At 34.6% G+C, this 15118-nt stretch overlaps 1 protein-coding gene across 4 annotated transcripts in view; it reads right to left on the minus strand.

Annotated features, from left to right (window-relative positions):
- Positions 1-12183: 12183 nt before the first annotated feature.
- LOC140153229 (uncharacterized) overlaps positions 12184-15118 on the minus strand; it is a 31617-nt gene continuing 28682 nt past the window's right edge. For all 4 annotated transcript variants that reach the window (XM_072175916.1, XM_072175918.1, XM_072175917.1 and 1 more), the window contains exons 6-7: positions 14888-15007; positions 12184-12695 (exon numbers count right to left, since the gene is read on the minus strand). In XM_072175916.1, coding sequence (XP_072032017.1) covers positions 12607-12695; positions 14888-15007 — 209 coding nt within the window. In that variant the 3' untranslated portion in view covers positions 12184-12606. The remainder of the gene's footprint in view (positions 12696-14887; positions 15008-15118) is intronic.

Genomic DNA, 15118 nt, shown 5'->3' on the forward strand with positions numbered 1-15118 from the left:
GATAGGAATTTTTGTTTTTATTTTCCCTTATTTGTCAAACTTTCTTACCTTTTTGTATTTTATTTAAAAAAATAAAATCTTGAGTAGATAGCGGAAAAAACAAACAAACAAACAAACAAACAATACACATCAAAAACAAACTTTCCTAACAGATGTTTTCTAAATTTAGAAATATTAGGCCGGCTGGCCACAATGCTATCTTCAGAAGATAACCGTTTACGGGCGCGGTCTGAGAAAATGATGCAGATCGTAAATGATGCATGCCGTAAAGTGGGCTCGCGAGTGTTCACAGAAGATGATACATGTCGCCACGAGTGATTTGCAAATCGCACCGTAAATGGTATCTTGGGTAGATAAAAAACAAACAAATAAACAAACAAACAAACAAACAGACAGACAGACAAACAAACATGAAATATAAAAAATATACCAAATGATCTTTCTGACTCGTCTCATGCTAAGTTTTACGATTTCCTTCTTTTTTTGTATTATTTCATTAGGTTTAAAAATGCTATCATCAGTAGATATGCCTAACAAAATATATTCAACCTTTCTCAATTTCTAAAATGACAGTACTGAAAAACTTTTGTTCACAATCCTAAGTCAGAATATTATTAAATTATAAATTGTGTACGACAGCATTTCGTTTATTTCAATCAATATTTTGCTCTGTTGCTATCTACTAAAGATAGCTCAAATTTAATGCATTTTGTTATTTCCTATAACGAAATAAATCGATGTTTTTACTGTTGTAATAGTGGTGCTATCTACTAAATATAGAGAAACAGGCAGATGCGAATTATAAAATCGGCATTCGGCCTATATGCCAAGCTATAAGAAAAAAGGGGGAAAAGAGGTAAAAATTAATAGAGAAACAGGCAGATGCGGAAAGTGATGAGTCTGTAATATCGCTTTAAACTTTCTAATCGGGACTGATGTATTAGAAAGAAGAAATTCGCCGCTACAGGATGAAGTAAAATTTAGAGAAAATAATGTAAAACATTACTTCTAGAGTAGAAAGATGCGATAAATCGGGATGAGATTCTAAATATTATCATCAGTAGGCCTAGATATTTGCGAAAAAAAAATCCTAAAACGCGCACGGTTACTTTGCGCGAATTAAATTAATATTTTTTATGTTTATTGCTTGTTATCTTCTGAAGATAGCAATTTTTTCAGCTTTGTCATTTCAACATTTCTTTATAGCTTTGCATTCGGCCTAATGTCGATTTTTTTCTAAGCGTGCAGCCCCGGTCAATGCAGTTTTGCCATTTCGTGCCGTACTGAATCATATCATCTACAACGCGTGTTAGGCAATGTTTTTCTTCTTCTTTTTTTCTTCTTCTTTTTTAAATATTATTATTTTTCATGTTTTTTGCTTGCTATCTTCTGAAGATAGCAATTTTGGTCAGCTTCGTCATTTTAACATTTCCTATAGCTTTGCATTCGGTCTAATGCTGATTTTTCTCTAAGTGCGCAGCCCCGGTCAATGCAGTTTTGCCGTTTCGCGCCGTACTGAATCATCATAGCGCAGCCCCGGTCAATTAGAGAATAAACGATAGGAAAGATAGCGGAAAAAACAAACAAACAAACAAACAAACAATACACATCAAATTCCTAACAGATGTTTTCTAAATTTGTGAAATATTTTCTGATGTTTTATTAGGCCCGCAATGCTATCTTCAGAAGATAGCCGTTTACGGGCGCGTTCCGAAAAAATGATGCAGATCGTAAATGATGCATGCCGTAAGTGGGCTCGCGCGTGTTCACAGAAGATGATGCATGTCGCCACGGGTGATTTGCAAATCGCACCGTAAATGGTATCTTGGGTAGATAAAAACAAACAAATAAACAAACAAACAAACAGACAAACAGACAGACAGACAGACAAACATAAAAAATATACCAAATGATCTTTCTGACTCGGCTCATGCTAAGTCTTACGATTTCCTTCTTTTTTTGTTGTATTATTTCATTAGGTTTAAAAATCCTATCATCAGTAGATAGGCCTAACAAAATACGGTATATTCAACCTTTCTCAATTTCTAAAATGACAGTACTGAAAAACTTTTGTTCACAATCCTAAGTCAGAATATTATTAAATTATAAATTGTGTACGACAACATTTCGTTTATTTCAATCAATATTTTGCTCTGTTGCTATCTACTAAAGATAGCTCAAATTTAATGCATTTTGCGTGATTAGTCCGCCAGAACAGATTTATTTTTTCTGCACATAATTTCATAAAAACCATCTCAGGTTTAATATAGCATCAAAGAAACGTATTTCAGACACACATTGGCTGAAAAAATGAAACAAATAAGCTCAATTTCGACGTATTATGGGGACTATTTTACGGGTTGCACTTTTTGATTGCGAAATCTTATAACGTCAGTGGTGTGCCTTCTTATCTCGTTCAGCAGATAAAGACGACAGCCAACTACGAGTAAATTTGAGCTATCGGCAGTTGATAGCCAAAACACACGAATTCAACATGCGCCAAATTAAAAACAACAGATAGAGAAATCTTATAGCTTTGTTTCAAAGTTTGTTTCAGCGTCATACGATATTCCTTTCTTGAGATATTTCAATTTTAACGTTCACCGTGCAAGTCAATGCATGAGCTTAATAGACACCGGGTACCAAAATCGAGCAAATTACGGCATGTCTTGCGACATTTTCTTTCTTTAAAAAATCACGGTTAAATTCGTGTTCATACATACTCGCTATATAACAGCATGCGTGATTGGTCGATAGGCGGGCATAAACAACGTTTATGCCCGGCGTTCCGGTCATAAACAAGCCGCGCGGGAACTGATGGACGCTAGCGAGTAGGATATTAGGCGTCTATGTTCGCGAGCTATTTACGCAAAGCGCGAGTGATGTACGCGATGTTCGCGCGCGTCCAAGCACGATGGACTGAGCAAGTAAACGTTTTCTTACAATTAGCGATAGAGAAACTGTTAAAAATGATAAGGAACTGGTAATTTTAGTTTAAAATGATGGTATTTTTAGTTTTGGAGAAAAATAACAGCAAGCAGAATGTTGCGTATGTATGAACGGGGTTCATTCATATATTTTCATGACTAAACGTTGTTTATGCCCTCGGGCTAAAGCCCTCGGGCATAAACAATCGTTTAGTCATGAAAATATATGAATGACTAAACGTTGTTTATGCCCTCGGGCTAAAGCCCTCGGGCATAAACAATCGTTTAGTCATGAAAATATATGAATGAACCCCTAATTTTTACTATCTTCTGTAGCTTAAATTAAATATGGTGTAATTTTGGTCTCCAATTGTGCTATCTGCTGGAGATCAAGTAAACATTCAAGCAGTTAGGCTTGCAGAGTGTTGCGACATTATTTTGAAAAAGAGTAGGCCTAGTCCGTACGTCATACAAAGCGTAAAATGGATGCGCGCATAACGCGTGGCACCAAAGTCGCGCGTTGTTTTTACGCAGTCGCTCGCGCCATTCGATCAATCTGCAGTAAACAGCAAAACCAGCATGAGAATTCCACAGTTGTTGCATCTTTTTTCTGTGCTCTGTATAAAAATTCCAGAAACTTTTTTCAAAAATTTAAATAAATTATTTTTTAATTTCATCTGGAATGGGGGAAATGACAGAGTGAAGAGGGATTTTGTATGTCTTGATTATTCTTTGGGTGGTTTACGTATGGTTAATGTAAAATGTTTTGCGGAGGCTCAAAAATTGATTTGGGTAAAATATTTACTTGATGACAACTATGAGTGCATGTGGAAATCTCTTGAGATTTCTTTTCTTCAAAAATTTCATTCTGATGTTAAAATTCTGTGGAAATCTCATGCACCTGAAAGTATTCTTTCGCGTCTGAAGAATATGCAGCTGGCTGATTCAATAAGATCGTGGTATTCTTTTAGAGATAAAGCCACTGAAGACCTTGGTTATGAGATCCGAGAAATGAGGAGTCAGAATAGCACTTGTATTTGGTTCAATAGAAGTATTAGATCCAAATCAAAACAGTATTTTTATTACGATTCTTGGTATACTAAAGGGATTTGTACTCTATCTGATGTTCTTTATGATAATCTTCCCACACCAGTCTTAAAATCTTTTGACGACTTAATAATTGAATTTGATATCTCTTACAGAGATAGGAGAAAATATAATGTGTTGATGAATAGCATTGTTCATTATTGTGGGATGCTGGATGATTTTGAGGACCAGGATTTTGACACTTTCGACATTTTCTCTAATAATCTTATCCTGGTCCCCAGGGTCCCTCGCTACAACTACAGTATAATGTTAAACAAGCTTCCCCTAAAAGAATTCAAAAATTCTGGGAAGATATCTTTGAAGATTTTTGTGATAAGGGGAATGTAGGGTGGGAAGAAATTCATATCCGGAATTTCAAATGTACCATTGAGACTCAATTAAGATCATTTTATTTTAAACTATTCCATAAGGCAATTGCTTTCAACAGCTTTCTCCACAAAATTGGAAGAAAAGATTCTCCTCTTTGTTTCTTTTGTGACAAATTTCCCGAAACTGTGGTTCATGTTTTTTGTGAATGTGATAAAGTTAAATGTATCTGGAATGAGTTATTTAACATGTTAAATGACAAACTTCACCTGAATATTCAGTTTAATAGTTTTGACCTTATGTTTGGTATTGCCAATGATAATTTACTTTCCTTTTTAATATTATGCAGTAAATACTACATTTACAGATGTAGATTTCAGGAAATGAACCCAAACTTTACTGCTTTGAAAAACTTCATTTTGATGAAAAGAAAAATGGAATATGATATTGCTTATAAAAAGGGTAAATTAAGTAATCACTTTAAAAAGTGGTGCTTTGACATTTGATGTACAAGGTGCATCAGCACTGTAATATTGTTTTGCCATTATGTCACATGTACATGTATGTTGACTCTGTATGATATACAAAATGTATCTCATTATTCATTATTTGTGCATTATGTAGTACACTATGCCATGTATGTATACACACATTTGCAGCTGTAATTGTGATTCTCTGTGATTATATTATTCTTATGTTTGCTTTTTCCAATAAAAAATATAATGCCAAACAAAAAAACCAGCATGAGAAACAAAACAGCAGCTTTGACTAAATGAAATGACAAAAATTTTGTTCACAATCCCAAGTCGGAATTAATATTATTAAATTAGAAATTGTGTACGACTGCATTTTGTTTATTTTAATCAATATATTTCTGCTTCATGCGCTAAAGATAGCTCAAATTTAATGCATTTTGTTATTTCCTATAACGAAATAAATCGATGTTTTACTGTTGTAATAGTGGTGCTATCTACTAAATATAGAGAAACAGGCAGATGCGAATTATAAAATCGGCATTCGGCCTATATGCCAAGCTATAAGAAAAAAAGGGGAAAAGAGGTAAAAATAGAGAAACAGGCAGATGCGGAAAGTGATGAGTCTGTAATATCGCTTTTAACTTTCTAATCGGGACTGATGTATTAGAAAGAAGAAATTCGCCGCTACATGATGAAGTAAAATTTAGAGAAAATAATGTAAAACATTACTTCCAGAGTAGAAAGATGCAATGAATCGGGATGAGATTCTAAATATTATCATCAGTAGGCCTAGATAAAGCGAAAACAAATCCTAAAACGCGCACGGTTACTCTGCGCGAATTAAATGGTTATTTTTTTAATGTTTATTGCTTGCTATCTTCTGAAGATAGCAATTTTTACTGCTTTGTCATTTTAACATTTCTTTATAGCTTTGCATTCGGCCTAATGTCGATTTTTCTCTAAGCGCGCAGCCCCGGTCAATGCAGTTTTGCCATTTCGTGCCGTACTGAATCATATCATGTACAACGCGTGTTAGACAATGTTTTTCTTCTTCTTTTTTTCTTCTTCTTTTTTAAATATTATTATTTTTCATGTTTTTTGCTTGCTATCTTCTGAAGATAGCAATTTTGGTCAGCTTCGTCATTTTAACATTTCTCTATAGCTTTGCATTCGGTCTAATGCCGATTTTTTTCTCTAAGTGCGCAGCCCCGGTCAATGCAGTTTTGCCGTTTCGCGCCGTACTGAATCATCATAGCGCAGCCCCGGTCAATTAGAGAATAAACGATAGGAATTTTAGAGTAGATAGCGGAAAAAAACCAAAAAAAACCCAAACAATACACATCAAAAACAAACTTTCCTAACAGATGTTTTCTAAATTTGTGAAATATTTTCTGATGTTTTATTAGGCCCGCAATGCTATCTTCAGAAGATAGCCGTTTACGGGCGCGTTCCGAGAAAATGATGCAGATCGTAAATGATGCATGCCATAAGTGGGCTCGCGCGTGTTCACAGAAGATGATGCATGTCGCCACGGGTGATTTGCAAATCGCACCGTAAATGGTATCTTGGGTAGATAAAAAACAAACAAATAAACAAACAAACAAACAGACAAACAGACAGACAAACATAAAAAAATATACCAAATGATCTTTCTGACTCGTCTCATGCTAAGTCTTACGATTTCCTTCTTTTTTTGTTGTATTATTTCATTAGGTTTAAAAATGCTATCATCAGTAGATAGGCCTAACAAAATACGGTATATTCAACCTTTCTCAATTTCTAAAATGACAGTACTGAAAAACTTTTGTTCACAATCCTAAGTCAGAATATTATTAAATTATAAATTGTGTACGACAGCATTTCGTTTATTTCAATCAATATTTTGCTCTGTTGCTATTTACTAAAGATAGCTCAAATTTAATGCATTTTGCGTGATTAGTCCGCCAGAACAGATTTATTTTTTCTGCACATAATTTCATAAAAACCATCTCAGGTTTAATATAGCATCAAAGAAACGTATTTCAGACACACATTGGCTGAAAAATGAAACAAATAAGCTCAATTTCGACGTATTACGGGGACTATTTTACGGGTTGCACTTTTTGATTGCGAAATCTTATAACGTCAGTGGTGTGCCTTCTTATCTCGTTCAGCAGATAAAGACGACAGCCAACTACGAGTAAATTTGAGCTATCGGCAGTTGATAGCAAAACACACGAATTCAACATGCGCCAAATTAAAAACAACAGATAGAGAAATCTTATAGCTTTGTTTCAAAGTTTGTTTCAGCGTCATACGATATTCCTTTCTTGAGATATTTCAATTTTAACGTTCACCGTGCAAGTCAATGCATGAGCTTAATAGACACCGGGTACCAAAATCGAGCAAATTACGGCATGTCTTGCGACATTTTCTTTCTTTAAAAAATCACGGTTAAATTCGTGTTTTTACTATCTTCTGTAGCTTAAATTAAATATGGTGTAATTTTGGTCTCCAATTGTGCTATCTGCTGGAGATCAAGTAAACATTCAAGCGGTTAGGCTTGTTGCGACATTATTTTGAAAAAGAGTAGGCCTAGTCCGTACGTCATACAAAGCGTAAAATGGATGCGCGGATAACCGTGGCACCAAAGTCTCGCGTTGTTTTTACGCAGTCGCTCGCGCCATTCGATCAATCTGCATATGTCTACGTTTGGAAATCGCAATTTCCCCCCGGAATGTCTCTTATAATGCAGTGGTTTCGTAGGTCCAAGTCTCGCTAAGACTATTGATTTGATTTCACCATTTTTCACTTCCGACTGCCAAAATATGCAACTATTGTGACATGTAGAATCATCCAGCCATTGGTATATTCACGCGTTTATTTTGAAAAATTGACAATCGGAAATGAAAAAAGGTGTTCTGACAAAACTATATACCGTTCATACATAAAGGAATTCTGACAAAACTATATACCGTTCATACATACTCACGATATAATGACGTTTCTAATTGGATTTGCGCCTTTTTGTGCTGGTCATAAATACCGTTTATGACCAGTACGCAGGGCATAAACAAGCTGCGTCACGCAGCGTTGGAACCCACGATTCACGATTTGCTAGTGTTGCGTACACGCGCATGTCACCGCGCCCATCTCACGCAGAGCGCAAAAGGTGACGCGTATTACGCGTTGACTCCCGGCCGTTGACCTCATGAGTCGAGCTGCTTCCTAGATCTGCAAGTAGGCCTACTCATTTTCTTTCAAATTATGAAGGAAAACGGTATGGAAATGTTATTTAAACTTGTAAACCCTTATTATTTTCATCTGTATTGAATTGCTAAGAATGTTGGGTATGTATGAACGGGGTTCATTCATAGGATTGAGGGCATGATCGCTGATTTATGCCCTTGGCTCGCGCCTCGGGCATAAACAGCGATCATGCCCTCAATCCTATGAATGAACCCCTAAATTAGGCCTAATAGAGAAGTTGAATATGTTGGTAAGAGGAGAGTATACTTCGTTGGCTATCCTTTTAATTAATTAAGAGGTTGCTAAGTCCATCATGACCAGGGCTTTTGTTAGAATCCAATTATCCAATTATTTTCAAATTTTCATTTTCTGATATAGGGGACATGAACAAATTACAAGGCAGTGGATAAGAAAAGAATTCATAATAGTTCTGGCATCTATTCTCCATTTCGGATGCCAATTTTGAACAGATATTCACAAGAAAATCATTAAAGTCATTTGAAATTGTTTGACTACGGTACCAGTGCAATAATTACCAGCATAATCCCTACGTGCTATCTTCAGTAGATAGCAAAAAAAAACATGACATATCAAAATTATTCCAATAGACTCTATACAAAAACGCGCTCTGCCAGCGCCTTCAGTAAATGCTCTTTCGCTATCTACTAAAGATAGCATTTTGGACCTAAAACAACAACTGGAATTTGTAAACCAAACTGTAGGGGATATCCAGGAGAGTTGAGCATAGTTTTATATTCTGGCCAGTATTTTTTTTTATTGGCGACTTGTGTGGAACATTTATATGCATATTGACATAATTATAACTACTATGATAACATAATTATGGTCAGTGTAAGTTTCTCCAGATGATTACATTATTGCATAAATATTCCATTTAAATAAAGTTGCCAGGTGAAACAAGTCTCCTGTAAGGTAAGGAGAGTTGAGCATACCCTTAATGAGAGTTGAGCCACCCTAAGAGACTCCTAAGGTCTATTTCCAAAAATGCTTACGGTTATTAATTATTTTAAACTGTTGTGATTTGGTAGTTCACAGCATCTTACGAATGGTAGTGAGCTTTGGCAAAATTGCATTGCTCAATTCATAGCGAGCGTGTAGAAGAATTAAAATATCACAGATATACTTTTATAGGAGCTGTGGTTCTTGAGTTACGTTGTGAAGAGGGCTGAAACAACAACACTTTTGTAAAACGTACATAACTAATTAACAACAATAAATTAAGCAAGTTTGCAGAGTATACAATTTATAGAATGAACTTTTGCAAAACATCAAGGTGTTAATTTTCAATAATATATTCATCTAGATAATGAAAATCGATTTTTGGGTTGCTTCGACCAACAATACCTCGTCTACCCTTAAAGTTATAGTCGCGTTCTGGAACACTCAGTGTACAAAAAGAATTGACATCTCACACTATACAAGTTCAATTATGATAGAATTCAGTTTAATTATATACACACAGTCGGTAATAAGTTTTACATAATATTCGGTTTGTTAAGTCAAATGTACACAAGTCTTAAGCATTAATATTAACAACCACAAACCAAATGCCAGCAAAATACAAGAGATATGTGACCATCATTCAACATATACATAATAACACTGTTATTATTTACAAACATTTATATACAATATTTTCCAAATTTACAAATGCAATATAAAATCCGCGTAGTGTTATGAAGCTATTTACATTAATAATTATATTAATATATTTGTTAAATTATTTCACACATGTTGCAGTAAAAAAAATTAGTAAAATATTTCTTACGGTCTTATTTTTACCTGTAATAAGACTAGATTGACCAGCTTTTGCATTTCACTCGCTGCTAAATAACATTGTCTATGACCAATGAAATGAATTGTTACATGTGTAACGGAAAATATAATTCAGTTAATGGTCAAAAAGGTATCACCAGAAATCGCAAATCAGAAGTGACCACAAATTCACATTTATATACCAAAATTATAGTTAGTATGTTTTCAGACATTGAAATTATTTTCATTCTGACTATAGAGCAGATTTTATTAAACATGCATGCATGTTTTCCAGTTACCAAACATAATTTGACCGTCCAATTGAAAGTGTACGGTACTGAACTGCCTGCGTTACAGCAACATAATACTTTGTCGATATAAAAATGCATATTTTGATACATAATATCATTTTGCTACGACCTAAGAGCACTTTCTTACTATTATTTTCAGTGCAATCATGCGGCACCTTTTTCAAATACTACATCATATCACACCTTCCATAACCGTCAATTTAACTGAGAACGTCATATGGCTATATGAAGGTCTCATATACCTACAATAAGTATTCAAAGTCCATTACAGTCAAAATGTAAAGTACAGAGCGGTCTTGTTTAGTAACCGAAGTGCAATTTGCGTAATAATACCGGTTGTAAAGAACATCAGTATCTTGGTTTGGCCCAACAGTTTTGGCCCCTAGCTTTAAGCCTATACCTGATAGGCCTATTCCTTTAATTCATTTAAATTTTGGCACTCTTATCAAAGTTAAAATATGTACAACTTCAAAACAATGACAAAATAGTTTCCAATTGAAATGTTCAGTTGCAAACTGTCAAAAAATGGAAGCCTGACGTCTTGAAAGACATCATTCTGGTTATTTGTTTTGATACAAGATTATCTGAAAATAAGTGAGATTTTCATAATGGATCGGAAGATAGATTTCTACCATTGTCCTGTATAAGAAACATCTCCGGTTGCCTTATAGCTATTATGCATATTAACGTCGCCATTCTTTTTGTATCAATTTCCTTACAAGCATGGACTATATATACCTCCTGGGACTATACATTTCACTTCTCAGTTAATTAACACCTGTGTACACCGATTATCACATATCACGTAGCTCATCGCCAAATCCAGTTAAAAACCAAAATAGAGAGGTAAAGTACGACTGGACGGATTTTATCCAGATGGGTCGTTTCTCCAACATGTCTCATGATGGTCTTCACTATTATATAGACCATTCCTATAATTGACGCTTTCCTGCTGTTCGATCTTGCGCCGTTCTGGTCTCGCTTTCGTTAATTAACTGCTTTTATAATACATGATATTCAACGACAGGAAAGTGTCATTTATAGGAATTATATATATACGTGATATATAACTATAGCCGATGTATTACAGACATTACATACGAATATCCGTATATGCGAGAAAGCACATGTCGCGTCGCATTATGACAGTAGGCTAATTTCCGAAGTCAATTTTTGTAATTTTGAGAACAAAGTACAAAGCATGGTTCAAGCATGCATCAGTTACGTAATCATGTATTATTTCTGATTATTCCCTTTAATTTGACTCATTATTATGTGTTCTTATGCAAAGATTGGTGAGTAAATAGGCCTATGTTAAAATGTATGTTTCTCAAAATTACAAAAAATTACTTACACAATTAGCGCAGTACGCCCAACGAGATATACTTTAGGGTGTAAATTTGTTACGCTGCATGTCGTGTATCTTCAGATAAGGCCGTATAAAATTAATGTTTTGGTTCTCGTCCAGAGGATTTTTATGAATTGATGAGGGAGGGATGTGTTTTTTTTTTTTTCAATGTAAAATTGGCATTGTTAGCAGTTTTCGGTATTTTCCAACAGTGCTCAAGGAAACGATGAGACCTTTTTTCCAAATGTGAGATTCTGAGGGACAACCCCCTAGACCCCCCAAAAGACTTGGAAGACTCTAATAAACTTATTTATATGTATGAAGATTTCATAAATCATTCCAAAGTCTAAAACAAATTAAAAATCTAAAAATAAAAATCTGACAAATCCCAGAAATTTGAGGAGGGAGGGGACGAGAACCAAAACATTAATTTTATAGGGCCTAACACTACCGTAAATATTCGTTATAACAAGCATGTGTCTATTAACGATTTGCTAGGACAAGAACGAATTTTTACGGTAGTTTGTTTAATGTTTAATAGACTACCGTAAAAATTCGTTCATAAGCACATATCGTTAATAGGCACATATGCTTATTAACGATTTTTTGCGGTATTGGTCTATGTATCCTTTGTATTCTTAGAGTAGTAAAATCCGTTGTATTCGAAGGATATCGATACCCAGCAAACACAAAATATCTTTTAAAACGTTTTAAAAACAGTTTCGACAAGTTATAAAACGTTTCAATAACGTAAACTTAAAGTGTCGAGTTATGAAAAAGATTAGGAAACAGTTTTAAAACGTGCATTCTAAATATATTTTTTTGTTTTAAATGTTGTCAAAATGTTATCATAACTTCAGTTTAAAAAAATCTTTTGCCAACAGTTAAACATAATTATGTTACAATTTTAAAATGTTATTAAAACCTTTTATCACCTTTATATAACGCCACGTTTTAATAGTTTTTGTGCGCCCTTTTATTTTGGGAATGTTACGAAAACGTTTGTGTTTGCCATGTTTGCTGGGAAGACAATGTCCATGGACACGTGTTTTGTATGACAGTAATTTGTACAGTAAATTTTACATATAACAACACAAAAATATACATAACAATATCTTATATTAAGGTCATAAACATAATGAATGTACAACTAGTGTCACCAAAATCGCTAATAATAGTATCCTATGTGAATAGACCACCGCACTGCCTGCTGACTCTGTAAAGAAACAAAAATATAAAGTAGGTCATAATGTAGTTTTTTATGTGATTTTGTATATAGCTTATTATATTTGTACTGCGTGGTTTTCTTGTAGTGGCCTACATATGTGCATTTTACTTCCTTCAAATATGTCGATTATCTACATGATCTATTTATGCCGTTTATTCAGAAACAATATTTTTCTTGATCGAAATATAGCATACAATAAAGATTTGTTATACATTTAGTGATCTTTTTATATGAAAAAGCTAAAAAGGGAAATTGTACTTTTTTCATGTGAAAAATTGATATAAAAAGGAGTGCTGCAAAATGTGAAGTTCCATATTTCAATTGCACGTAGCTGTAACTTGTCCGTACGTACGAACTCCTACGGCCAACATTTACAAAACAGTTTTACCTTTATTAAGTCGCTTTGATATTATATCATGCATACTCTTTGATGATGAAATGAACGAGTCCTAGCAAAGCACTCTGTATTCGAGTATGAAAAGTTTTGACGGCCCAAACGTATAGGAAATTTGTATTCCTTGGTGTTTTTTTTTTGGTTTTTGGTTTTTTGGCAAACGATTAATTATGAAAAAGTGTTTAAGAGACTAACTTTCAGGACCCGAGACCTCATACTGGCCATTGATATATCAGTCTCGTTACGCAAAACAACGCCATTATTCGAAAGAAAAAATGCGTACGGAATGATGACAAATCACGATGAGTCGGTGACAAATCTATATAAATATATATCCTCTCCTTAAGGAACTCCTGGATACAAGGTAAATATTGCTGACCGTATTCTAGCCATGTCTGTACGTCAATATTCATTCTGAACATGCTTTATGCTTTATAAACACCCAGTATAATGCATGGAGCCATAACATGAATACAATTTAACTCGGACAAATCAATCTAAATACTAGTACGCGTTTCCAATTACAATTACATCAAAAAACGCCATAAACACGTGACGTGTTTCAGAATTTAGTCGAGGCGACATGGTCATAGTACATAAGGGATGTTTACTTCACTCTGTTCTGCAATATTTGACACATTAAGGGGGTACTACACCCCTGGCCAATTTTGTGCCTATTTTTGCATTTTTCTCAAAAATTATAGCGCATGGGTGACAGGTAAGATATGTATATTATTGGGGCAAGGACTACAACTACTGCACTGAAAATTCAGCAACTCAAGGCAAGTAGTTATTGATTCATTGATAAAATATTGGTTTTCCCTCATTTTTGACTGTAACTCCACAACTGTTGTCCGTGCTGAAATAAAATTTCCAGTGCAGAAGTTGTAGTCCTTGCCCCTAAAATATATATACATACCTTACTTGTCACCAATGCGCTATAATTTGTGAGAAAAATGCAAAAATAGGCACAAATTGGGCAGGGTGTACCCCCTTAACACATTTTATATAGATGGCTATTCCGTCCATCCCTGAAAGCCTCTTTAATAAGTGAATATGCTTCACAAACCCCACTAACGTCACCCATAGATGTGATCTGCATCTTTATTGGGAAGTCCAATTTGATGTAAATCATGGCGGATATTTGATTTTGGGATACAAAATACGATACTATTGTGGTATAATTTATACTTATATAGTGAGGTCCAATAAATGCTTGGTATATACTTTCAGCATCTCAATAAATATAAAAATGTCATATTTTTGTAACCTTTCTTCAGGAGTGAATAAGGACATTGGATGGTCACTTCGTTGAAGATGAATCCAAGGACTGACAGGAACAAATTGTTGTTCCTAGAAGTGACACGTCAAGTTTCAAGTCTTACTATAGACTCAAATATTACAATTCGAGAAAAAAACTTGCAAACGGCAACTGATATCACTAATCAAGTAAGATGCTTACAAAGTCCGAAAGGTCGGTAATCCGAGAATTAAAAAAGTATTATAAACCCTAATCCTTACCTAAGCCCTAATCTATTCCTAACCCTAAATTACTGTCTTTGACTGAGGTAGAGGACTATATGTGTAAAAAGGCGCTATTTTATGTTTTGCCATTTACTTCCAAACTCATATGACTCTCAATTGTTTTATTACAGCTAAGTACTACTCCCAATATAGGATTATTAAAGTAATTCCACATTTTCTGAAATCGGGGGTAAAGAGGTCGGAGAAACGAATAGGCGAAATACTTGCACTTTGCCATGATTAGATGATGCTCTATACTTACTCTGCTGACATCTATCTCCGATGTAATCATATTCACACACACATTTGAAGCCAGTCTTTGTATGCGTGCAAGTTCCTGAATTCTGACATGGGCTACTTGAACAATGGCCTCCTAAAAGACCTGGAAAGAAAATAAATAAATAAATAAATAACGGCACAAAAGCCACACACCCCTTGTTGCAGTTTCGACACTGCTTCTATAAGTTACGATCAGCTGTAAAGGTAAAGGTAA

This window comes from Amphiura filiformis, chromosome 5, assembly GCF_039555335.1.
Source record: "Amphiura filiformis chromosome 5, Afil_fr2py, whole genome shotgun sequence".
Taxonomy (NCBI): domain Eukaryota; kingdom Metazoa; phylum Echinodermata; class Ophiuroidea; order Amphilepidida; family Amphiuridae; genus Amphiura; species Amphiura filiformis.